Here is a 26603-nt window from a genome sequence, read left to right as displayed (position 1 = left end):
GGGCCCTGGAGCGCTCCAGATGGTTCCCTACACTGCTGGGCCTTCACTGAAACCGCACGGGCAGAAGGCAGCAGGCAGAGCCCCAGGAGGCAGACAAGAATATCTTGGTTCCAGGAAAAGGCTGCGGAGTCTGAGTGCTAAATCCGGGACCAGAGACTTGGTCTCAGCCCCTGATCTACCAGCTTAATGTCCTGGACACCTTCAAAAATTCTGACTTAGGTCAGGCATGACGGTACATGCTCACGATTCCGGCACTAAGGAACCTGAGCACCGTAGACAGGGTTTACGGGTTACCTCACAGTACCTCAGTTTATCAGAACAGCCGCCTGTTTTTCTAGGTTCTCCGAGGCTGAAATGGCGGCGCGCCCTTAGCAGGACCCCTGGCACAGAGTCAACATTCTGTAAATGACAGTGGCAAACAGCTGACGTGTATTAAAACATTTAATGCTACTTCACAGTTGAGCAAAACTGGAGCTTGGCGAAATTAAACACTCGCATAGAACCACAGAGCCAGCAAGTGGTAGAAGCAGGATTCACAGTGGCAGGGTTCACAGTGGCAGGGTTCACAGTGGGAAACGGCTACAGAGCTGTGCTCTTACTATTTAACCCCAGGGCAGGAAGAGAGAAACAACACTACCTTCTGGCTTGCATATCAGGTTCTAGTGAATTTGGCTGGCTAGGACCCCTATGGCCTGAAGATGCTTTGGTACCTGAGTGTTTGCCTGGATTCTCTCCATCTAAATTTTATTTTAATCTTTAATTTGTTTATTTTTATTTTGCGTGCATTGGTGTTCTGCCTGTGCGAGAGTGTCAGATCTTGGAGTACAGACAGTTGTGAGCGGCCATGTGGTTGCTGGGAATTGAACCCAAGTCCTCTGGAAGAGAGCAGTCAGGGCCCCTAACCACTGAGCCATCTCTCCATCACCTTCACTCCATATTTTGTTTCCATTCAACACAAACCTGGTCAGAGGGAACTCTCAGTAGATGTCACCCTGCCCCTTTCCTTTAGATTCCTCAGTTTGGCGGAGGGTTCTAGGGCATCTTTTTGCTGTTAAGTAGAGAGCACACACACACACACACACACACACACACACACACACACACACACACCCCACCCTTTTCCAAAACCCAGAGATAATGAAGTCTAGTGAAGAGACCATGGGCTCTGTGTAGATCAGCTCTACTATGTGCATCTGAGTAATCCAGGCATATCAGGTAACCCCTGACCCTTGGTTTTCTTATTCAGAGGAACTAATCATAGGAAACAGTCTCGGCATTTGATTACATGGGGCAGAAAGGCCGCAAAAATATCTGACAGTCAGCGGGAATGCTTGTTTGCTTTTGTTTGAGACAGGGTCTCACCTTTATCCCTAGCTGTCCTGGAACTCACTGCATAGACTATGCTGGCTTCAAACACTGCCCATCTGCTTGCTTCCGCCTCCCCAGTGCTGGGACTAAAGGTGTGTGCCGCCATGTTCCAGTCAGCTTAATAGATTAAACTGGGCATGGTGGGACACAACTGTAATCCCAGCATTTGGAAGCTGGAGGCAGGAGGATTGGGAGTTCGAGGTCATCCTGGGTTCTATGAGTCCATACCTCATTTTTTTTCTTAAAAGGTAAGTATTTGTTCATTCATTCATTCATTCATTCATTCATTCATTATTTCTTCACCCAAGGGCAAGCCTCCAGAGCAAGAGCAGCTCTCCCTCATTTTTTTTTCCTTTTTTTTCTTTCCGGAGCTGGGAACCGAACCCAGGGCCTTGCTCTTGCTAGGCAAGCGCTCTACCACTGAGCTAAATCCCCAGCCCCTTCTCCCTCATTTTTTTATGCCCAGGGTCCTGCACAGTGAAGAGTGCATCAGAGTCAATTCTTAGTAATTGCCTAGTGCTTCAGCGACTCCCAGCTCCCAGACTCCTCTCGTCTTTCCCATCATAAGCCAATAAAGACTTCCTGACAGGAGAGGTGGAGATCCACATTTCCTACTTCCCTGGTTTCCAAACAGAGGCCTGCCAGCGGTCAGTTTCTCCACGGAGGACCCAAGAAGTACATCAAAGATCATCTATCATCCCTGGTCCCAGCTAGTAAGTGCTCCCAGTCACTATAATAAAAATACTTCCTGGGGTTGGGGATTTAGCTCAGCGGTAGAGCGCTTGCCTAGCAAGCGCAAGGCCCTGGGTTCGGTCCCCAGCTCCAAAAAAAAAGAAAAAAAAATACTTCCTAAGGTCTCCGAAAGCTCCCTGGGGTGGGGAAGAACCCACCCCACTCCCCAGTGAGGTCCTATGAGCTAGGCCTTTCCCCTTCACCCTCCTCTTGCTCTGTTCTGGGGAGCCTGACAGCTGTAGAGGCCTAACTGTGCGAGTGTTCCTGTGACGGCTGGGAAGTCAGCTCTAAGCAGGTGAGGAATTAGCTGTATCCAGATTCAAAACCACATGTGTCTATTTCCAGTCACCTGCTTTGCGCGCCTCTCGACTCATGGCAAACTGACGTGTGGGACACGGGGGTATCCTGAAACTCCATACACTGGGTACCTTGTACTTAGTAGGTAAGAGGGAACTGCTCGACACCCCCACACTGCCCCCCCCCGCCCCACAAATAGCCAAAGCTATCCTGTTCGCCTCCTGCGGACCACCACTCCGCCCCAAAGATGGCTCCGGCAGTTGTCACAGCTCGATCATCACTGTTCGTTTATAACGAATAAACACATTCAGACCACTCAGAGAGATGGTGAGCCTTCAATGGCTCTCTCCTTCAGACCTGGGCCTGGACCACAGCATCCAGTCTGAAGACGGGGAATCAAGCAGAGACGTCCCCTGCCTTTGTAACGTAGAGAAACCCAAGAGAACCTCAGAATTAAACTCTTAAGGTCTGGGCTGGAGCGGGCTGACAGGAGGTTAGAAAGCAGGGATAAGAGGTAAGTGGAAGAAGAGAAATACAATTTTATAAATAACTACACAATGTATGAGTATTTTTAGGAGATGGGGGGGGGACTAACGGTACGTAGGAGCCTAATGGGACAGGAAAAATGGTACTGGGGTCAGAGTGTACGAGAGATGAACTCTGAGCATCCATTTACTCCGTCTGTGAAATGACTGGGTGCCCTAGATTTTTGCATGGGGCATGGGTGGGAAGGGAAGAAAGAGTGCTTGGGGCCAGCGAAGGTAAGAGATGAATTTCTAGTCTCCATTTGCACCCTCTATAAAATGGCTTCAGAGCTTCGGACTTTTTCCGACGTGCTAGGATTCCACAGGGTTCCAAGTCTCGGGGCACTGGGACCAGAGTGCCCTGGGGATTGGCAAGGGTTAGTACATAGTCTCAGAGGGTCACTGATACCCAGTCAGGCTATGTCTGGTCTCCGGGCTGATACTGTGGTTCTGTGGAGGTGAAATAGTCTTCCAGGAAAGACTGCAGGTACTCAAAGGTGGGCCTCTCCTCTGGATCCAGACGCCAGGTCTGCTCCATGACCTCATACAGGGATACTGGGCATCCCGGAGGGCATGGCATGTGGTAGCCGTGCTCTACCTGTTCCAACACTTCCCGGTTGTTCATACCTGTGGGGTGGAGCCCTGTCAGCCAGTGGAAGGAGCAGAGGTGGAGAAGGCCCTTCCCCATGACCACGCCCCCAATTCCTGGCTCACCTGGGTATGGAACTCTGCCCTTGGTGATCAGTTCAGTGAGCAGAATCCCAAAGGACCACACGTCTGATTTGACAGTGAATCTGCCAAAGAGAGCAGCCTCTGGGGCTGTCCACTTGATGGGAAACTTGGTTCCTGGAGATATTGGGGAAGAAGGTAAGGTTAACGGGGGGCGGGGAGTCCTAGAACTGCTAGATTAAGAGAATGAGGACTTTAGGATTGGATATCTTGGGGACCCCGAGCATAGAGGTCTCTCTATGAAAAGACCTGCTGCTTTCTACATATGGTTTTGCTTCTCAAGATAAGATATTCGAATGTCTCTAGCCTTTACTAAGTGCCGGTCACAGTTTCATTTGTCTTGGTTTAGGTTTTATGGTGCTGGGGAGAAAATTTAGTCCCCCTTCCACTAAGCAAGCATTCTCCCACTGAGTGATAGCCCCCAGGACCCGGTATTATTTTAGGCAATACGTCAATTAACACATCAAGCCCTCACTACACTGACCTCACCTTACCAGTTAGGAAAAGAGGATGGTGAACAAGTTCTCAGCCCAGCTAGCACAGCCAACCTAGTGGCTAGGATCATGCTAGGCATTCTGGTTACAGATCCGGTGTTGTTACACTCATCGTCTCCTGTTTAAGACTTGGCGACTTAGCAGTGCCTGGTACTTACTCAGAAACTGGTAAGTGCTTATCTTCTTATTGTGGACTAAGTGTTTCCACTTTATAGATCAGGAATGGCAACTCATGGAAGTTAGGTGACTCAGGGCATGGGGGTAAAGCTAGTGTTTGCAGGGGAGACTTGAACTCAGAATTGCATTGGATTTACCTCAGTATTGGGGGCGTGTGGGATCATCAGGGATGGGGAAAGGTCTCTGATTCTGTGGGGTGCATGGCTAACCCTTCAAGTTTTTTATCTCTGGGGAAGTAGGGAGAGGCCGTTCACCTTGTTGGGGGTTGTACTCATCATCCACTATGAGGCGTGCCAACCCAAAGTCAGCGATCTTGCATATTAGATGTTCCCCCACCAGGATGTTGGCTGCTCTCAGGTCTCGGTGGATATAGTTCATGCGCTCCATGTAGGCCATGCCCTCTGCTACCTAGGAGGGAGGGAGGGAAAGGAAGCGAGAGGCAGGAACTAACAGGAACTAACAAGGGCTCACAACACCATAATCACACCGTTCCCGAGATAGACACCTCACCCCAACCCCACCACTGCCTGGAGCACATAGAGAGACTCAACAGCATCTTCCTGCCTCAGAGCTCAGAGCTCAGGCTAGGCTGCAGTATTAGTGTATGAAGGCATATGGGTTTATGGAAGGACAGTAGGAGAGAGGTCTGGGAGGTGAAGCCCGCTGGTCCAGCTTACCTGGGCAGCCATGTCCACTAGATTGGGCAGCATCAAGTTGTGACCCTTTCGATCCTTTAGGAAATCCAGCAAGCTACCTAGGGAGAAGCAGCCAGAAAATCAGCTGCAAGGCCTTACTCCCAGCAAGCCTTCTCTACACTGGCCTTGCCCTTACCTAGCCTCCCTCTGCCTCCCTCCCTGCCGGTTCTTGGTTCTTTCACCTAGATCAACTTTCCTGTTCTGTCTCCACCTCCGAACCCCTGGACACGACCACTTAGACTCCTCTCCAGGTTCTCTCTCCATCCCAGAGCTTGCTCTGGTATGCTCAAAGGGATCCACTAGTTGGCTAAGTACCTTCTAGCAAGAGGAGGCCCCGCCCCTGCAACAGTCCCCACCCCCGCAACAGTACCCGCCCCTACCTGCCCCGCCCCCTAACTATACAGACAGTTTTTCGTTCCTTCACAGGTGGTAGCCCGGGTCCCACCCATCCAAACCCTGCCTCCCACCCTGCCCCCTCACCATAGCACATGAACTCTGTCACAATATAAATGGGTTCCTCTGACACCACCGCGTACAGCTGCACCAGCTTGTCGTGCCTCAGCAGTTTCATGATCTGTGCCTCCTCCAGGAAGGCCTTCGGCGACATGGTGCCTGGCTTCAGCGTTTTCACTGCCACCTTTGTGCTACAGTTCCACGTGCCTGCTCGGTGACCACATACTCGTCAAGTCTGGCTCCCCGCAAATCCTGTCCCTTTTCCCAGACCCCAGACAACCCCTCAGCACCCTCCATCCCCATCCCCAACCCCCATCTCCTACCCAGCCACACGTCTCCAAAGCAGCCGGTGCCCAGCCTGCGGTCAAGTGCTATGGAGTTACGGTCGATCTCCCAGGCATCCTTAGCCAGGCCTAGAGTCTGGGGCTTCATGACCATACAGGGTGCCGTGAGCAAGTAGCATAGACCGTCATTCACTTCTGGGGGAAGAGCAAATGAAAGGAGGTCACAAATGGGAGTGATGGATACTCTCCGAAGTTCTACGACAGCCTAGCCTCAGACCTTAAGCTTAGCTGCCCGAGTGTAATATGGTGGCTCATGCTGGTAATTCCAGCACTCAGTAGGCTGAGGAAAGAGGAAGGAATTTGGTGCTGGTCTAGGCTACAGGGTCTAAAATCAATCAATCAATCAATCAATCAATCAATCAATCCAGAGAAATGGAAATAGTTTACAGTTTGTTTTCACAAGCCAGGATTAAAGGAGAGAGAGAGAGAGAGAGAGAGAGAGAGAGAGAGAGAGAGAGAGAGAGAGAAAGGGAAAGAAAGGGAAAGGAAAGGAAAGGAAAGGAAAGAAAGGAAAGGAAAGGAAAGGAAAGGAAAGGAAAGGAAAGGAAAGGAAGGGCTGGAGAGATGGCTCAGAGGTTAAGAGCTCCAACTGTTCTTCCAGAGGTCCTGAGTTCAAATCCCAGCACCCACATGATGGTTTACAACCATCTGTAATGGGATCTGATGCCCTCTTCTGCTGTGTCTGAAGACAGCGACAGTGTACTCATACATAAAATAAGTAAATAAATCTTAAAAAAAAAAGAAAGGAAAAGAAAGGAAGAAAGGAAAGAAGAAAGAAGCCAGGCAGTGGTGGAACAAAACTTTAGTCTCAGCACTCAGGAGGCAGAGGCCAGCCTGGTCTACAGAGCAAGTTCCAGGTCAGCCAGGGCTACAGAGAGAAACCCTGTCTTGAAAAACTGAAGGAAAAAAAAGGTTTGTATTTGCAACTCAGTCCTCTGAGTAGGCAAACTTGTTGGTGCCCAAGGAAGGACGGGACACATAAGAGAGAAGATCTCCGGCTGGAGAGATGGCTTAGTGGTTAAGAGCACTGACTGCCCTTCCAGAGGTCCTGAGTTCAAATCCCAGCAACCACATGGTGGCTCACAGCCATCTGTAATGAGATCTGATGCCCTCTTCTGGTGTGTCTGAAGACAGTGTGCTTATATATAATAAATAATTAATTTAAAAAAGAGAGAGAGAGATCTCTGTGGAACCTTTATGGTCTTCCCAGGAGGTGGCCTCCAGCCAGGCCTTTAAGGACAGGACCAGTTCTGACAGGTGAAAACTGAGGTAAGGTTCTGAGCCAAAACTGTGGACATGAACCCATTCCTGCCATGGTCCTCATCCTGGGCCTACCCAGTCAAGACGAGAACACTAGGCAATGACGTTGCCTGACTGCCATGCTTGGGTTTTACTCCAGGACGGACAACAGTTGCTTAACCCCCACAGCAGGCCTCCGTCTAGTCAGGACCATACTGCCTCCTGCTCAGCTTTAGAATCACTGTCTTCTGCTTGCTTGCTGTCACTGCTTGGGCAATGACCCAAGCTGTCCAAGAGACCTCGCCTTCAGCCTTGTCCCTGACGTCCAGGTAGCACACAACAGCCAGAGAGTCTCCTCCCAGTTCTGCTCAACTTCTGCAACCGACTGCTTAGAGCAGCAGTTCTCAAGCCGTGGGACATGAGCCCTCTGGGGGTGCTGGAGGACCCTTTCACAAGGGTCACATATCAGATATCCTGCATATCATGTATTTGCGTTACAGTTCGTAATGGTAGCAAAATCACCGTTGTGAAGTAACAATGAAATAATTTTATGGTTGGGGGGGTCACCATGAGGAACTGTGTTAAAAGGTGGCAGCATCAGGAAAAGTTGAGAATTGCTGGCTTAGAACCTAGGATGATGACTGCCTAGGAAGTACAATAGCATCAACATGGTGGCTCAGCAGGTAAAGGTGCCAGCCAGCAAGCGTGACCACTCAGGTTTGGTCTCTGGGACCTATGTGGTGGAAGGAAAGGACTTACTTCTCTAAGCTATTCTCTGATTTCCACACATGGCGTGCACACACACGCGTGCACACACACGCGTGCACACACACACACAATCGCACACACACAATGAGAGAGAGAGAGACAGAGACAGACAGAGACAGAGAGAACAGCAAAGGCCCCACAAAGTCTCCATGGACCGAAACCAGCAAGATTTTGCTCAGCGGGGAAAGGTGACTGCTGGTCACCCCAATGACCTGAACTTCCACAGCTTGTCCTCTGACACCCACGAGCCCCTCCCCCATAATAAATAAAATGTAAATTTTTTCGAAAGTTCCCACAGGCTTAGGGCTGCAAGCATTAGGAGGTATTGCTATGTCAGGCCTCGGTGTCCTCAGAATCCACTCAGCGCAGGACCCTAGCCTGGGGACACGCATTCTTGGCCTAGCTGCTACTTCTTCAGGAGATCTTTTGTTCTCTAGGCCTCAGTGTCCCCTTCGTGACCTCCTGGTCACACTGAGCAGCTCACCCATGTAGTGCCGCACCAGGTCCTGCACGGATTCGAACTGGGCCCGCGTGGTGATGTAGTAGCCACCCATGTCCAGCTTTCGGATCTTGTAATGCTTTATGTGGTCGCCTCTGTTCTGGTCCCAGTCACGGATGGACAGGGAGTAGGCACCTGGGTGGAAAGGGTCCGTTTAGTCCTCTTCCCCCTCAGACTTAGAGCAGGAAGAGGCCCCAAAGGCAGTTCCCAGAGTCCATCTTAGTTAGGTCCGCCTCTCCCGCTGTCCCAATGGCTGGTACCAACCCACCTTTGGTGGTCTCGCTTTCCCGAATGAGAAAGGCCCCTTGAGGGTTGCCATCGGAGAGAAGCTGCCTCTCTGCATCCTTTCTGCTGATCTTTCCGAAGTACCACCTGTTGGGAAGAGCAGGCAGAATCAGGCGCATCCTCTCTAAACAACAGTCCACCTTCCCATCTTCCCCGGGAAGTCACCGCACAAGCCGAGCCTCAGTTTCTCCATCTGACAAATGGACTGTTATAATCTGCTTCATGACTTGAGTATAGGATCCCAGAGAAGGGGAATGGAAAAGGGTCTGGCACACATGGTGGATACCTAAGATTCTCTTTTCTACTGGTGTCTCTTGAATTAAAATTGTTAGACTCGGGGCTGGGGATTTAGCTCAGTGGTAGAGCGCTTACCTAGGAAGCGCAAAGCCCTGGGTTCAGTCCCCAGCTCCGAAAAAAAAGAACCAAAAAAAAAAAAAAAAAATTGTTAGACTCTTCCTGGTGTGGTGGTATAATCCCAACAATCGGAGGCAGAGGCAGGTGCCCCTCTGAGTTTAAGGCTACCCTGGCCTACACAGCAAGTTCTAGGCCAGCCAGGGCTACATAATGAGACACTCCCTTAAAAACAAAAAGGGAGAGGACAGAGCATGGTGGTTCAGGCCTTTAACCCTTGCACTCAGGAGGCAGAGGCAGGTGAATCTCTGTGAGTTCAAGGCTAGCCTGGTCTACAGAATGAGTTCTAAGACAGCCAGAGAAACCCTTCTGTCTCTGAAAAACAAAAACAAAACAAAACAAAACAAAACAACAACAAAAAAAGCGAGCCTGGGGTTGGGGATTTAGCTCAGTGGTAGAGCGCTTGCCTAGCAAACGCAAGGCCCTAGGTTCGGTCCCCAGCTCCGAGAAAAAAATAAAAAAAAGCGAGCCTTAGAAGTCCAGACCCTTGGGCTGGAGAGATGGCTCAGCGGTTAAGAGCACCCGACTGCTCTTCCAGAGGTCATGAGTTCAATTCCCAGCAACCACATGGTGGCTCACAACCATCTGTAAAAGAGATCCGATGCCCTCTTCTAGTGTATCTGAAGACAGCTACAGTGTACTTATATATAATAAATAAATAAATTTAAAAAAAAAAAAAAAGAAGTCCAGACCCAAGAGGGAATCGCATAGTGCCAACTGTGTCCTTGGGGTGCAAGGACCTACATGAGCAATCAGGGGCAGGATTCCTGTCCACGCCTAGAGCTGGAAGACAGTCTCCAGAAGCACTGCCATAGCTAAGAGCAGAGGTAAGACCCACTTTTCTGCTACCAAGTGGCCTGCCTGGTGGATTCAGAATACACAGAGGCAGAAGTCCTCTGGATCCGGGCACTTCCTGTTTCTGGGTCTGCCCGGAAGTGAACTGATAGCATCCCACAGTTCCCTGCAACCAAATCCCATGGGAAAGAGAGCGGACCACTCAGGAGCACAGACATCCTGAGGCTGCATATGCCTTTAACCCCAGCACTTGGGAGGCACCGGCAGGCAAATGTTCCAAATCAGTCAAGGCTGCGTAGTAAGACCTTATATCAAATCAACCAACCAATCAACCAACAAACAAAAATTGGTAGAACCCAGGCATCAGTGACCTTTTCAGGTACCCCAGGGTCCTTGACTCATTTCTCTAGAACTCTCTACAACCCATTTTACAGACAAAGAACTCGAGACTCAGAGGGGAGCTGACTTGCCCGCTGAATGCTGTCTGAGACATCTGTAGTCCTAAGCTAAGTGTGTGTGTACCTGGTGGATTGGGGGGGGGGGGATGGACAGATGTGACCACGTGAGCTGCAGAAGACTCTGTTGTTATCTGATCACTAAATTGACTGTGCTGTGTGGGCTCCAGAGAAAGGAACACAGTTTTCAAATCAAGGGAGGTGAAGCTACCTGGACACTAACATACCCCCCCCCCCCATGGCAAATCTGGGAGACAGATGGTGGCCTTGGCAAATGGTGTGCCTAGGAAGGCAGACAGCAAGGAGGAAGGATTGAAGCGCTATACCAGACGCACTGCCAAAGCTTTTCAAGGTCCTCTTTCAACCCTGGCACAGTGGTGCACGCCTATGACCCCGGCACTCAGGCTGGGCAGAGGCAGGAGGATCTCTGTGAGTTCAAGGCCAGCCCGGTCTACAGAACTAGTTCTAGGACAGCCAGAGCTACACGAAGAAACTGTCTCAAAAAAGGCAAAAACTTCCTTAAAGATCGGCAGAGTAAGTCAGCACCTAAGAGGATGAGATTCTAAGTGTGAGGTAGCCTGTGCTACATCGCAAGACCTTGCTTCAAAATAAAAACCAAGCCTTAACAGACTGGGTACTTCCTTTGTGTAGATGACAACCCTGAACATAAATAGACTTGCTTATAATATTCAGTGAGAGGTGCTGCGTTTAAACTCATAAGACAGATGAGGAACTGAACCAGCTACTTAGTGGTTAAGCAGCTTGCCTGAGGCCACACTGTGACTTCAAAACAGGAACCCAAACTATATCGACTCTCAGGCCTGGGCTCTTTTTTTTTTTTTTTTTTTAAGATTTATTATATATAAGTACGCTGTAGCTGTCTTCAGACACACCAGAAGAGGGCTTCAGATCCCGTTACAGATGGCTGTGAGCCACCATGTGGTTGCTGGGAATTGAACTCAGGACCTCTGGAAGAGCAGTCAGTGCTCTTAACCACTGAGCCATCTCTCCAGCCCAGGCCTAGGCTCTTAACCAGGACTCCATATAAGCACTTTAAACAGCAGCATGCTACCCAAGCTGTGGGAGCAGCTGATCCAAACCCCCGTGACCACTGCCACCCTGCCCTTCCGTTGTCCTTCATGCTTTCCGTCCCTCTCCACAATATGGCCTCCTTCCTATGCTCTGGACTTGCCCATGTCCCTCTGCTCAAGAAACCCCATCTCACCCATAAACAGCCCCCTGAAACTGTCTATCCTTCAATCCCCAAACACATGGTACCTTCCTTCCTCTTTCCTAGAAGGAAGAAGTTCTGAGATTGGTGTATTTTAAAGATGCATTTCTTTGATATTACTGCACATGCATGTGTGTGTAAAGTGTCCACTAGGGCAGGAAGAGGGCATCAGAGTCCCGGGAACGGTAGTTAATGAGGGCTATGAGTCCTCATGTGGGTGCTAGGAATTGAACTCAGGACCTCTGGAAGAGCCACCAGTGCTCTTAACTGCTGAGCCATCTCTCCAGCCCCTTACTTTTTTCTTTTTCCACAAAAATAAAAAACATCGCTTTTTCTGTATTTATTTTGTGTGTGTGTGTGCGCGTGCGCATGATGCTGTTACAAAGGAGTGGAAGTCAGAGGACAGATCTGTGCATGCTGGTTGCTGGTTCTCTCCTTTCACCCTGTGGGTTCTGGAGGTCAAACCCAGGTGGTCAGGCTTGACAAGTGTCTTTACCCGCCGAGCCATCTTCTGGATGCTTGGCCCTGGCTTCTCAGCTCACCTTCACTTAGACCCACATTTTCCCTTTCGAGACAATTCTTCCTCCCCTCCTACTAACTCTCTCCTTCCTGGACTCTGCTGTCGGGCCCTGTTTTTACATCCCAGGTGACAAAGGTGCCCTTTGAGGGTCACCCCATGGCCAAGGATGAGCCTCCAATACCCCTCCCCTGTTTTCAGGATTTCCCCTCCAGCCTTGGATGCTCTGCATTGGCCTGGCCTTCTTTCTCCAGTGGCTCTTTCTTCTCCAAGGTCATCCCCAGAGTCAAATCCCAGGACCACTGCGCCTCCCTCTCTCCCTCCTTCATACTCGGCAGCTCTGAGTGTCATCTCTACTCAGAGGGGTCTAGTTCTCGCCAGCACCAGTGTGCCATCTGCCAGGGCTACCGGGAACAAATGACAGAGTCTTGGGGACAATAGGAATAGGTGCCACTTCCTCTGAGATCCTGAAGTGGCATAGCCAGGCATCTCTCACGCACAGTGCAACCCCATGGTCTAGCTTCTGGCAACTTCTTTCACCCGTTACCGTTCCTCTCTACAAACCACAAAACAACAATCCCCAGGGACTTCCCCCTGCTCCTGTGTCCCCCATCTTATCAAGCGACACTACACCTAACTTGCTTCTTCAGAAGATCCTGGATCATCCAGTTCTTTTCACTTCCCAGAGTCCAAGATCTGAGAACTCTCACTCTGGTTTTGGAGATGCAGTTTTATGCAGCCCAAACTATCCTCAAATGCTGGAATGGCAGGCACAACGCTACTAAGCCACCATACCGTAGGTATGGTTTTGTGTCAACTCGACACAAGCTAGAGTCATCAGAGAGAAAGGAGCCTCCACTGAGGAAATGTCTTCTTGAGATTCAGCTGTATGGCATTTGCTCAGTTAGTAATCAGTGCAGAGGGGCCCAGCCCATTGTGGGTAGGACCACTGCTGGGCTGGTAGTCCTAGGTTCTATAAGAAAGCAGGGGCTGGAGAGACTGCTCAGTGGTTAAGAGCACTGACTGCTCCTGAGTTCAAATCCCAGCAACCATATTCATTTATTATATATAAGTACACTGTAGCTGTCTTCAGACACACCAGAAGAGGGCATCAGATCCCATTACAGATGGTTGTGAGCCACCATGTGGTTGCTGGGAATTGAACTCAGGACCTCTGGAAGAGCAGTCGGGGCTCTTAACCACTGAGCTATCTCTCCAGCCCCCCAGCAACCATCTCTAATGGGATCTGAAGCCTCTTCCTGCTGTGTCTGAAGACAGCTACAGTGTATTTATATATAATGAATAAATCTTTAGAAAGAAGGAAAGAAAGAAAGAGAGAGAAAGGAAGAAAGGAAGAAAGAAAGGAAGGAAGGAAGGAAGGAAGAAAGAAAGAAAGAAAGGAAGGAAGGAAGAAAGAAAGAAGGCAAGCAAGCAAGCAGGACAGGCAAGCCGGTAAGCAGCACCCCTTCATGTCCTCTGTGTCAGCTCCTGCCTCCAGGTTCCTGTCCTGTTTGAGTTCCTGTCCTGACTCCCTTTGGTGATGAACAGCAATGTGGAGATATAAGCCACCCTTTCCTCCTCAACTTGCTTTTTGGTCATGGTGTATTTTTGCAGCGAAAGCATCCCTAACTAAAGACATGCGCCCAGCCCAGTTCTTCAAAAGTCTCTTCCATCATTTGTTTTCACAAACGTATGGGACGAGTCGTGAGGATAGTCTTTTGGGGGGGAGGAATGGATGAAATCTAGGAACTTGCTCATGTTAAACTGTACTCCAGCCCCTCTGGAACCCCTGGAAGAGCAGTCAGTGCTCTTAACCACCGAGCCGTCTCTCCAGCCCGAAGCCAATGTTCTTAATCACTGAGCCATCTCTCCAGTGCAACAGTTTTTAGGTTTTTGTTTTGGTTTTGTTTTGTTTTGTTTTTTGGTTCTTTTTTTCGGAGCTGGGGACCGAACCCAGGGCCTTGCGCTTCCTAGGTAAGTGCTCTACCACTGAGCTAAATCCCCAGCCCCAGTTTTTAGGTTTTAAAAGATTAATTTGGAGGTTGGGGATTTAGCTCAGTGGTAGAGCGCTTGCCTAGCAAGCGCAATGCCCCAGGTTCAGTCCCCAGCTCCGAAAAAAAAAAAAAAGATTAATTTGGCTGGACAGTGGTGGCACACACTTTTAATCCCAGCACTTAGGAGCCAGAAGCAGGCAGATCTCTTTAAGTTCAAGGTCAGCCTAGTCTAGAGAGAGTTCCAGGACAGGCAATGCTACATAGAGAACCCTGTCTCCAAAAACAGACAAAGGATATTATTATTATTATTATTATTATTATCATCATCATTATTATTATTATTATGATACATGTGTGAGTATTTGCTCTGTGTGTGTGTGTGTGTGTGTGTGTGTGTGTGTGTGCCTATAAAAGCCAAAAGAGGGTGTCGGATCCCATTAGAGTTAGAGGTACAGATGGTTTTGAGCTACCTGTCCAGTGCTGGGAAGATTAGCAAGCATTGTTGACCACTGGACCATCTCTCTAGTTCCCGCCCATTTTAGGCTTGCAAGCTCATGGGTAGTAATCCCTGGCCACATCTCCCACTCTCAGGAATTCTTACACACTTTTCCTTTATAAATCTATACCCTCTCTGCTAAGATAGACAGACAGACACATAGATACATAGGAACATACATACATACATACATACATACATACATACATACATAGATTTTGCCATAATGTTATTGTTACAGATAGGCAAGGTGTATACCGGCTAGCACACGGTATATGTCCAGCTGGGTTCACACACCGGCTCCATTGGTTACCTGCTAGGAAAACTTGGGCGGAATATTCACTTTCTCTGAACTTCAGCTTCCTCATTTGATGTTTTATTTTTTAAAACAAAGTCTCCCTGTGTGGCCAGCCTGGAACTCACTATTGTGGACTAGGCTAGCCTCAAACTCAGAGACACATGCACAAGCCTCTCCCTTGCAAGTGCTAAGATTAAAGATCAGTCCCTCCACCCCTGGGCAGCTTCCCCATTTGTAAAACAGAACAATAGGGTTTCTATCTGGACCACACAGAAACGCCTCAGTATAGAACATGGCACCTGCTGTGTTATCTGTGGTTATTGTCATCCTTGTCTTCTTCTTATACTATTGTATGTGAGGAGGGGCACTCAGAGTGGGCCTCCTCATTTCCTAAGAGATGGCCTTGGAAGTTAACAACCAGGGTTTTCCCCCACAGGGCTGGCCCCAACCGTACTCACTCTTCAGCCTGGATGGAATCCACGGGAGCCACATAGTTGCTGGGAACATAGCCCGTGCGTCCGGAGCTCAGGGACCTAGCCTCCCACCAGTCATACTCCCTGTAAAGATGGGGGACACAGAGGTAGTCAGCAGCACCTGGGGTCCAGGTCGGGCCACATTAGCTGGAGGGGGGCCTGGCCAAACCTCACTTTCCACCCCCTCCCCACTCTAAGAGCTTTACTTTGCCTGTCTCCCAGCCACTGAGGCTGCCCTAGCTGTTTTCTCTGAAAAAGGATTATGTTTGAGAATTCCCAGGCTTGTTTCTCTTGTTCTTCCACTGAGCCATGGGCGCTGACTAGGTTTCCCCCAACTGGAAATTCCCAGAGGCTGCAGATGAACTTCTTGGATAAAATTCAGTCTTTAAACATTCATGGATTCTGACCTGCCTCTCTCTCCAACTTCTACCTTCTATTCTTTTGTTTGCTTGTTTGCTTCTTTGTTTGTTTGTTTGTTTGTTTGTTTGTTTGTTTTTCAAGACAGGGTTTCTCTATGGAGCCCTGACTCTCCTGGAACTTACTCTGTAGACCAGGCTGGCCTTGAACTCACAGAAATCCAACTGCCAAGTGCTGGGATTAAAGACATGCACACCACCACCCACCAGTTATTTTTTTTTTGATTGTTAGTTTTTAGTGTGTGTGTGTGTGTGTGTGTGTGTGTGTGTAGATCAAAAGATAACTTGCAGAAGCAATTTTTCCCCTTTCACCATGTAATGGGTGGTCTAGGGGTCACACTCACACGGTCAGGCTTGGTGGCAGGCACCCTTACCCATCTGGAGCTACCTGCCCATCCCTGCAGCTCATTCGTGACAACTTACCCATATACAACCTCTCGGTGCTCTTTAGAAATCATTGTTTGGTCTTATTTTCTCTTTTCTCACCTCTTCCTGCACTGTCTGCTTATTTTTCTAGTCTCAGCTTATAAACCTCTAGGAAGCCTTCCTCAATCACAGCTACCCTGGGGGACTAGGTTTAGTATTCTGCTGGTGTCTCAAGTCCTTCACCTTCCCTCTTCCCACAATCACCCAGGGTTTCCTTGTTATCGCCACTTCTTTTCGGGGCTTTGGATGGAACTCAGCGCCCACATGCTCGTCCAGTTTTCCACCACTGAGTTTTGCTCCCAGCCCGGGAACTTCCTTGGCATGCTTATATGTCCCCATCTGGCTGGAGCTTTCTAGCCGAGGACTAGAGTTCTGTCCTCTCTGGGACTTGTTCCCAGCCCAGGCCAGGTCCTCAGTCGGGTAGCCCCGTCACTTGTCACTTACGTATTGTTCAGGATGTGGAACTTCTCGCCTTTGGTGAAGGTGAGGTCATCCCCTGTCCTGGCCTCATAGTCATACAGGGCGACGAATATGGTCACTCCCGTCCCTGCAGAGACAGAGCTGCTCAGCAGTGTAGGGTTAGAAGGGGGAACCAAGGAAGCTGCATCCCAGATTCCAGGTCCCCGGCCAGGCACTGCTTCCCCCTGCTGCCATAGTGTCCCTGAAGGAGTTCAGGACACGTGGGGTTTCTGGTTTGGGTTTTATAGCTTGTCCATCTTACCCTGGAAAATGACTAAGTGCTTCCCCACCAAGAAAACTTCTCACCTTCTCAAGTGGCATGTAAGAGGCTAGAAGTGTGTGTGTGTGTGTGTGTGTGTGTGTGTGTGTGTGTGTGTGTGTAAGGGGGGGAGAGAGACAGAGAGATACAGACACATACAATACAGAGAAACACAGATAAAGAGATCCAGAGAGACAGACAGACAGAAACAGACACACAGAGAGAATGAGAGTGAGTGAGAGAGAACCAGAGAGAGGGGGAGAGCCAGAGAGAGAGAGAGAGAGAGAGAGAGAGAGAGAGCCAGAGAGCGAGGGAGAGCCAGAGAGAGAGAGAGAGAGAGAGAGACAGAGACAGAGACAGAGACACAGAGAGAGACAGAGAGACAGACAGACAGAGAGCCAGAGAGTGAGAACAAGAGTGAGTGAGAGAGAGAGCCAGAGAGAGAGAGAGAGCCAGAGAGAGAGAGACAGAGAGAGAGAGACAGAGAGCCAGAGAGAGACAGAGAGTCAGAGAGAGAGAGAGAGACAGACAGACAGAAAGAGCCAGAGAGAGAGCCAGAGAGAGAGAGAGAGCCAGAGAGAGAGAGAGAGCCAGAGAGAGAGTCAGAGAGAGAGAGATAGAGACAGAGAGAGAGAGAGACAGAGAGACAGAGACAGAGAGAGAGAGAGAGAGAGAGAGAGAGAGAGAGAGAGAGTTCTGCCTCTCTGCCAAATAGAAGGGTTCTCTTGTTCTCTTTGCTACTTGCCTTTATTGCCGGAGTCTCTCTTTGATGTAAACAGAAAAAGACCCCAACTGGGCTCCTAGATTCACACACAGTGACTTAGCTACTTGGAGCTAGAGAATAGGGCTGTCTCCTATATCATTCTAGAGGCTTCTAAGGACAAGTCTGAGTCTCCCCTTTCTTTAGTTTTTCCCAGAACCCTAGAGACCCACCAGAGACGCTTCTTATGTTGCCAACATTAAGGAAAGCAGGGCTGATGGGCTGAGGCGAGATGGACGAAGACCGGCCTTGAGTAGGGTCAGGGTAATAGCGTTCTTCAGCGCCTTGGCTCCGGAAGTCCCCTTCCAGGCCAACATCCTCCTTGGGTGCAGGCTCTAACTTCTTGCAGAACACACAGCCCATTCCAGGTGTCCTGCTGCAGAAGGGAGACAGGTCTCATGATTCAGGGTCCCTGGCTGGTGTACCACCACCCTAAGCACGCAGGCGTGTATGGGCACATACGTTCACATAAGCATGGAGTTTCCACTCTCTGGCCCAAATTGGGGTCTTTCCAAGTAAGGGCCACCTTTGGCCTGCCTCTTGGCTGTGTCCTGGTTTAGAGAGAATCTGTGGCTTTTCCCTGCCTCCAGGGCAACAGCTCAGATGGATTTCTGCCTCAGGATGTTGCTGTGTTGGCTATGTCTTCTTTATTGGTAATGAGCTACAGGGTCTGTATTTCAGGCTGGCTTCGAACTCGCTCTGTAGCCAAGCAACCCTGATGTCCTGATCACTCTGCTTTCACCTCCTAATGGCTGAGGCACTTCTAGCTTTTCAGACAGGGTCTCACTGTATGTGCCCGACTCGTCTAGAACTCATCCTGTGGAGCTGGGTGGCCTTAAGCTGACAGAGATCTGCCCGCCTCTGCCTCCCGAATGTTGAGATTAAAGATGTGTGCCACCGCTCCTGGTTGGGTTTGTTTGCTTATTTGTTTTTAATTCATTTCTTTTTCGTGCGCTGGCTGTTTCTCCTGCACATACGTCTATGCGCCATGCTTATGCCTGGTGCTCAGGGAAGCTAGAAAAAGGCTCTGGACCCCCTGGAACTGTAGTTACAGACAATTGGGAGCCATTGTGTGGGTGCTGGGGACTGAACCTGGGGGTCCGTGAAAAATCAGCCCGTGCTCTTAACCTGAGCCATCATCTCTCCAGTCTTAGGCTTTTATGCCCTTTGGCCCCTGTTGCTTTGACGCATTGGGTTTCCATGACTCCTTTACAGTGTTTCTTCTCCCGTGTGTGTGTGTGTGTGTGTGTGTGTGTGTGTGTGTGTGTGTGTGCAGTTTTGGGGTAGTGTTTCTGTGTATAGAAGAAGGTGCTGACTTTGGGACAAAGCTCGGCTGGCAGAGTGCCTCGCTAGCATGCGTGAAGTGTTAGATCAGATCCCCCAGTACTACGTAAACTCAGCCTGGTGGTGTGGCCCTGTGATCCCAGCATTTAGGAGAGGGAAGTGGGAAGATCAGAAATTCAAGGCCATGCCGGGCTGCAGTATCAAATTTCAAGGGAGCTTGAGGTATATAAGACCTCATCTCAAAAACAGAAATTGTCTGTACGTGTATTTCGTCATGTGTGTGTATGTCTATATAGATATGGTGGGCAAGTAAGTGTGTGCGTGTGTGTGTGCGTGTGTGTGTGCGTGTGTGTGTGCGTGTGTGTGTGTGTGTGTGTGTGCCTGCAGGTCTGTGTGACCATGGCTGTACACAGCTCTATGTGGAAGGGTATGTGCCTGTCTCTGTGTGCGTGTATGTGTGTGTGTGTGTGTGTGTGTGTGTCTTGTAATACACATCTGCAAAGCTGTCTGTGTTTGTGAATGTTCGAGGCCAGAGTGCCTGCACCTGGAGATTCCCTGCAGAGGGGGATCAAGGCCATTTCCTGTCATGAGTCCAGCCTCCAGCCTCTCAAGCTGCCTCATTCTGGCTCCTCTATCCGTTTCCTAGCAACAGGGCCCTTGGAGGAGGAGGGGGCTGGAAGGCAGGCTTTGCAGGGGCCCAGAAAGGCCATCCCTACCCTGTTTCCTGACCCTGAAAGCCTCAGCGCACTCCCCACCCTACTCACCCCACAGGCCCCTACTCCTGGGTCAGTAGGACTGATGCATGGTCCCTGGGGGCGGGGGGGGGTGCCGGAAACCTGAGGGTGAGAGAGAACAGTGGCAGAGATAAAGCAAGCCTCGTCAGTGTTTCTGCCAGCCAGCTGCCCAGATCCTACCTTCCTCGGAAGCCAAAAGGCCTGAGCTCTGGCCCATCCTGATGTCTACCTTCGTTTCCTCTCCCACCACTCCTGGAACATTTGCATATCCATCCCCAAGTAGGACACACCAGCTGTGCCAGCTCTTGCACACTCTGTCCCACCGGAGATGTGGCAAGAAGACACACATGGGCACAGTCACGCAGCATCACGGCGGATGCTAAAGTGTCCTTGCCGACACCACTGCACAGTCTCATTGCTCTTGGATGAGATCTGGTGCACGACATCACGCACACACCTGTCCATCTGTGTACATGTGCACATACATATATGTACATGTATACTCGGACGCCCCTCAGGTTGGCACACACACTCCGTCTTGTTCTCAGGTTCGTCTTTCCCACTGAAGTACTCCCAGGCTGTGCCTAGCTCCCCGGATCCTAGTCGGTCAAGGTCTCCCAAAAATGAGCCTGCCCTGCCCCCATCTTGGATCAATCCCAGCAGACTATGCTCACCTCTTGTGCCAGGATGAAAGTGACAGTCTCCTACAGACCAGGGTTAGGGAGAAGCTGGGGCCACTATAGTCTCTTGAAGAGATCTGGGAAGTAGCCAAACTTTCCCCAGCAGCTCTGTTCTGTGAGCAACTCCACAAGAAGGTCATTGAGCAAGGGGTCCTCACCCCACCCCACCCCACCCCCACCCCCACCCCCACCCTCTGCCGGAAAAAACTCCGACATTGCAACACTCAGAGAGGAACTGCCTGGGGAGAAGCCAGGTTTCCTAAGATGTGACAAGTCTAGCTTTGTAGGGTGTAGCTAGTTCAGGGACAGCCAGTCAGGGTCCCCCACTGGTGGCCTGAAGATCACAGCTCCCATCCAGTTCACCCCCTCTTGCCACCATACTCACCTCTTCCAGGAAACCTTTCTTCCTGGACCGAATAGGCCTAGTTGCTGGTGTCTGGTTCAGTCACCCCAGAGTCCTAAACTACATCCTGGCTCCTCTCACCCTTTACCAAAAACATCATCTGTGTGTTGAGGTAAAGAGTTAGCTTGCGTGTGGTGAGCTGTGAGGCAGGCTGTGGCAAGAGGCCGGTCCAAAACAGCTTCTATTCACTCAACCTTACTGAGATGGTCACCTCAGGATTCCCCCACCCCAGGGAGTGAGGGACCAGTATGTCTGAGAGGGCCCAGCCTTCTATGCTGTTTAGGTAGGGGAAGCGGGTGGGGGAGGATGTGGAGGGAAGAGAGCCCTCCCCGTCTCCACCAGGGCCTAGCTGAAGAGGATTCAGAGAAGAGGAGAGACAATATAAAAGCAAGGGCTATAGGTGAGAGCAAAACTCCTCTCACAAAAACACAAACATAGGCCTCAAAGCCTGTACCGAGCTCCACTGGTCTCCAGTTACCGCAGCTCAGACATTATGTAATTTCTCGGCAACACACAGGTCATAAAGACTCTAAATTCATCCATACTGATTTCCAGAGACGCATCTGTGACTGTATCATACAAAACACCAACCTACAGTCCTCATCCATTACACACGTGTGCGCGCACACATTACATGTGTACATACACCCACCGTGGAACCTCTCCACAAGAAAAGTAAGTTAAAAATAATAGCCCCTTCCTGGGTATCTACGGCCGCTTTAAACACTTTGACTCTACCTCATTTCGCCCTCCCCACAAACCCAGTTTTAAATATTATTATTAAGGAAGTAACTGAATCATGGGGATATTTAGGTATTTGCCTAAGGTCATGAACGTGAGGAATTCCATCATTTGGGAGCCCTTTCCCTGCCTGGCCTGTAGCTGAGAAAGAGTCGTAGTGGTTCCTGAAATCATATGCAAATGCCTGCTAGGACCAGCTGGGGTGTAAGCACACTCCCCAGGAGACCCAGCCCTACCCAGAGAGCTCCTCTGTAGGATACAAACTTACACAGCCCGGCAGCCCTCAGTAGGCACAATGTTGCCACTTGCAATAAATAACACCCAAGCGTATAATGCTAGAGCATATCCCTCACAAGGGAGACCCCATAATCTGTCTGCCAGTGAAAGAGGAAGGTTCTAAGGGAAGCTCTGTGGGCTGAACTGGAGTACTGTCGAGGTGACAGGGTAGCCAGCAGGCAAATTTGGACAGCCCTCAGGGCTCTGTCACACCCAGAATTTAAGGGCACTGTGGTCCTAAGTGGACCTGGCTTTTTCTGGTATGAGTATACTGAAGGACTCAGGCATGGTGACAGGGGATGTGTCTGAGGAGCAGTGCAGGGAAGAACCACGCTGAAAATGACCACCTGAACCAATGGAAAGATGGGGAGAAAAAGAGGCAGAGACAAGAAATATAGAGAAACCGTGAAAGGCGCAGGCAGCTAGGGAGGTGAAGAGAGGGAGATGGGGTGGTGTGCTCATAAACTGATTTTCAGGGGGTAAGGGGGACGGAAAGGAACCACAACAACAAAAAAACCCCAAGCTCCAATTTTGGAGCATTTGTTAATTTTCGTGGTGTAAATATTCCCACTGTGGCTGATTTAGAGCTACTGGAGTAACTTCCTGATGGCTGAGCCTGGGAAGGGAAGAGAATGAGCTCCCCTGAGTCGATGTCCCTGAGCCAGCAAGCCCCTCACTGCCAGAAAGAACCCCGGCCGGAGACAAAGAGACAACATTCCAGATGAAGAATACCCTGGAAGACCAGTGTAGTGGTGCACCCCCGTAATCCTAGCATTCAAGTACATGAGGCAGGAGCATAGCAAGTGGAGGCTGGTGTAGGCTACAGTGCAAGGCTTGGTGCTGTAGAATCCAGGGCTGAGGCTGTGGAGTGCTTGCCTATCGTGCACAAGGCCCTGGGTTCCATATTTGATCTCTGGGGAATCTGGGGGGGGGGGGGGAGAAAGAAAGAGAGAGAGAGAGGGAGGGAGGGAGGGAGGGAGGGAGGGAGAGAGAGAGAGAGAGAGCGAGAGAGAGAGAGAGAGAGAGAGAGAGCGAGCAGTGAGGATATAGTTAAGCAGTATGACATTAACCTAACATGCCTGAAGCCAAAAATGCTAGCCCCAGTATTGATGTGTGGGGGTAGAAGGATTGGGGAGATAAGAAAGATAGTTCAGTCCAGTTAGTTAGCGCTTGCTGTACAAACCCCAAGGAGTTGAGTTCTACCCTTAGCACCCTGTAAAAGAAGCTGAAATCTCACGTGGGCGTGGGCGAGTGAGGCAGGATGTCTGGGGCTCCCTAGACAGTTACTATACACTAGGTTCAGTGGGAGGTCCTGTCTGAAAAAGGAGGGCCTGGAGAGCTGTTCTGTCTGCTCCTCCAGAGGACCTGGGTTTGATTTTCAGCACCACAGGGTGATTCACATCTGTAACTCCAGTTCCAGGGGATCCAACATCTCGCTTCCATGGGTACCAGGTATGCAAAGGATGTCCAAATGTGCATGCAAGATGAAATACCCACATACATACTATTAATTTTTGTTTTTTCCGGAGCTGAGGACCGAACCCAGGGCCTTGCACTTGCTAGGCAAGTGTCTACCACTGAGCTAAATCCCCAACCCCTAATTTTTTTTTTGAAGCAGGGTTTTTCTGGGTAGCCCCAGCTGTCCTGGAACTCGCTTTGTAGACCAGGCCTCGAATTCAGAGATCCGCTCGCCTCTGCCTCGTGGGATTAAATGTGTGTGCCACTACCGTCTGGCACATACAATAAATTTTTTAACTTTTTGTGATAGGGTTTCTCTGAAAAGTGTTTGCTGTCCTGAGACTCACTCTGTAGACCAGGCTGGCTTCAGACTCAGAGATCCGCCTGCCTCTTCCTCCCAAGTGCTAGGATTAAAGGCATTTGCCACTACTGCCTGGCTTTTTTTTTTTTTAACCACTTAAAAATATTTTTTTAATGTGCATTGGTGTTTTGCCTGCATGTCTGTGCAAGGGTGTCAGATCACCTGGTACTAGGGTTACAGACAGTTGTGAGCTGCCACGTGGATGCTAGGAATTGAACCTGGGTCCTCTGGAAGAGCATCCAGTGTTCTTAACTGCTGAGCCATCTCTCCAGACCCATATACTATACATATTTTTAAATTAAAATTTTTTGAATAAAAAAGGGAGTGATTTAGGAAGACATTGCATTGTCCACTGTACGGCATCCCTCCACTTGCATGAACAGACACACCCATATCCACACATGGCATGTACATACATACACACATCAGAGGTGGGGGGTAGGGAGAGGGAGGGGGAGACCAGTCTAGATGAAGAGAGTCAAAGCTGGGTAGAGGGAGCTGGTTCTGTCCAATCAAGCATCTGTGTGAAAAGTCTCTCTCCCTCCTCCTCTATGACTTGATACCAAGCTCTAACTCTCGAGGGAGCCGTACTCTCCGGAAGTCTGGGTGGTGGTAACTATTAGTGAAAATGTGTTAATTTATTAAACGTTTACACGGTGACTGACATCATGCCAAGAAATTTCTACACATGATCTCTTTAGTGACCTCCTGGGGCAGGTTTTTGTTTTAACCCTTGTTGGATTAGGACACTGAGGTACAGTGATCTTAAGTAACTTGGGAAGTGAAACAATACCGGCCCGTTTGGGCACCTTGGGCACTGTTCTATTTCACAATCTCTACAGAAGCGTGACCAACGTACCTCTCTGAGTGCCCAGGGTGGGCCAGCTCTTACAGTCAGAGTCTAAATCCTAGTTATGGCACAGACCAAACGTGACCTGATCTCTGTTCTCTCTCTCTCTCTCTCTCTCTCTCTCTCTCTCTCCCCCTGTGTGTGTGTGTGTTTGTGTGTAGATCAGGGAACAACTCGTGGGAGTTGGTTCTTTCCTTCCACCATATGTGCTCTAGGGATCAAACTCAGGTTGTCAGGCTTGTTAGCATTAACTGCTGAGGAGCCATCTTGGATGAAGGATGAGGGCACAGGTCGATGGCCCTCCTGTCTCTCTCTCCTAGGTGGCAGTGAACTTGGGCTGCCTGCTAAAGTCAGAAAGGGTGCAGCACAAGTCATGGCCGCCAGCATTCTGTGCAAGCCAGAAGCATCGGTGTGTTTATGAATATGGGTGTTAGTTTTGTTCTGGTGTTAGGGTTTCAACCTAGGACTTGGTACACGTCAGTCATCCACTCTACCACAGAGCTGAGCTCCAGCCCCAAATAAGTCTGACTGAAGGGAATCAGTTCAGCTGGGTGGTGATGACACACACCTTTAGTCCCAGCACTAAGGGAGGCAGAGGCCGGCAGATCTGTGAGTTTGAGACCAGCCTGGTCTACAGAGAGAGTTCCAGGACAGCCAGGACGACACAGAGAAACCCTGTCTCAAAACAAACAAACAAACAAGAAAGAAAGAAAGAAAGAAAGAAAGAAAGAAAGAAAGAGAGAGAGAGAGAGAGAGAAAAGGAAGTCTATTTAAGAGCCCTATCAAGATCGAAATCAGACTGTGGGTCTCAAAGCTAAGGTCTAACCCTGGACCACAAAGCTGTCCACTTCAGTATTTGCCCTTGTTCAGTGTCAGTCCCTATATGGTAAGCATTTTTTCTCTCTCCTCCTCCCCACCCCCACCCCCACTTCTGCTTTAGCTCTCTCTTGTCTTGTTCTTCTTCCTTCCCTCCCTCCTTTCTTCAAGGCATACGGGATCTGTCTGTGTAGCCCTCCCCTTGAACATGTGATCTTTGTGTCACAGGGATTAAGTGCTCCACACCCCTCCCAGCTCTGGTCTTCGGGAGACTGTAGCCTCCGATGAAGGACAAGGCATCTGAACATTGAAGGACAAGGCATCTGAACATCCGGTTTCTCACCTGCGCCCTCTGGGCCCAGCAGCTGTGAGGATTTCACGAGAAGCTCAGTGTGCAGTGGCCAAGAGAGGCCGAGAACCGCAGCTGCAAAGAGGCCCCCAGGGGCACTTGGTCCACCCGCCTTCTTGCATGTATCAGAAAAGCGACTTCCCTGAGAAGTCACACAGGCTAACAGAAGATTCAGACGACTGTGAGAGTCAGTCCACAGTTCTGTTCCTGGCATTGTGGCTGGACTCTCCGAAGCCTGGGCAGGATCTTGCTGTCCCTGACTGGTAAATGTCATTCTTCCCACACGGCCAATGGCCGACTAAATCTGTCTTGTGGCAGCTGAACACCCAACAGGGAGCCTGCCTCCCACACACCTGTGCTCCTGGACACAAGAGCCCCAACCTTCTCACTCTTTCCCACGGGTCCTCTTTCCCCAAACCATGTCAAAGTGATGACGTAAGACGTGAGATGTCCTGACCTCCCCAGCCTGACCTCCAAGTATGAGGAGAAACCAGAGACAGGTTTAGATTCAAAGTCTGTCCCTGCGTGACAACTGGCTTGAGGCACTTGGCAAGTCAGTTCGTCTATCTCTCAGAGAGTTAAGGAGACAGATCTCTCCCTGAAGCTCCTGAGATCGGATCTGTCCCCGAGAATCAGCCATATAGTGGGTGGGTACGCAGTCAAATGTTTCCTTTGTTCTCTGCGCAAAGGGCTCGTTGAGACAGGGGAGGTGGACCAAGGCGCGGGGCTGGGCAGGGCAGGAGAGAAAGAGAAGTTCCCAGACAAGGTGGGAGGAATGAGCAAGCCCAGTTAACCCGGACAACCTCACCAAAAAGGAACTAAGACTGGGCAGTGGCAGGAAACCACCTCCTGCAAGAGTTCCGGTTTCCCCTCAGAGCTTGGCCTGAAGGGACAAGTAGGAGTCTAAGGTATGAAGGCATTGCCATCCCTCACCACACTTGGAGCCTTGACTGACAGCTTTCACACTCCTCCACTGTCCTGTTACTGAGCACTGATACCCCACAGGCCGAAGCCCCCTTCACCCACACAGAGGTTCTCACATTTCACTAACTTCCTC

The 26603-nt window shown here is 50.0% G+C and overlaps 1 protein-coding gene across 11 annotated transcripts in view; it reads right to left on the bottom strand.

The window, feature by feature from the left end:
- Positions 1–423: 423 nt before the first annotated feature.
- Positions 424–26603, bottom strand: part of Fgr (FGR proto-oncogene, Src family tyrosine kinase) — a 29758-nt gene continuing 3578 nt past the window's right edge. For 2 of the 11 annotated variants that reach the window (XM_039110826.2, XM_006239081.5), the window contains exons 2-13: positions 19643–19714; positions 17768–17967; positions 16561–16663; positions 15260–15358; positions 8588–8691; positions 8305–8454; positions 5793–5948; positions 5497–5676; positions 4999–5075; positions 4576–4729; positions 3636–3767; positions 424–3548 (exon numbers count right to left, since the gene is read on the bottom strand). In XM_039110826.2, coding sequence (XP_038966754.1) covers positions 3340–3548; positions 3636–3767; positions 4576–4729; positions 4999–5075; positions 5497–5676; positions 5793–5948; positions 8305–8454; positions 8588–8691; positions 15260–15358; positions 16561–16663; positions 17768–17957 — 1554 coding nt within the window. In that variant the 5' untranslated portion in view covers positions 17958–17967; positions 19643–19714 and the 3' untranslated portion in view covers positions 424–3339. Of the gene's footprint in view, positions 3549–3635; positions 3768–4575; positions 4730–4998; positions 5076–5496; positions 5677–5792; positions 5949–8304; positions 8455–8587; positions 8692–15259; positions 15359–16560; positions 16664–17767; positions 17971–19642; positions 19715–19792; positions 20244–20286; positions 20428–20677; positions 22596–26603 lie in introns of those variants that run through there. The other 9 variants (XM_006239082.5, XM_039110829.2, XM_039110825.2 and 6 more) reach the window with 8 other exon arrangements.

Source organism: Rattus norvegicus, chromosome 5 (assembly GCF_036323735.1).
Source record: "Rattus norvegicus strain BN/NHsdMcwi chromosome 5, GRCr8, whole genome shotgun sequence".
NCBI lineage: Eukaryota > Metazoa > Chordata > Mammalia > Rodentia > Muridae > Rattus > Rattus norvegicus.
The sequence above is the reverse complement of the archived record's forward strand: the minus strand, read 5'-3'. Positions and strand labels throughout refer to the sequence as shown.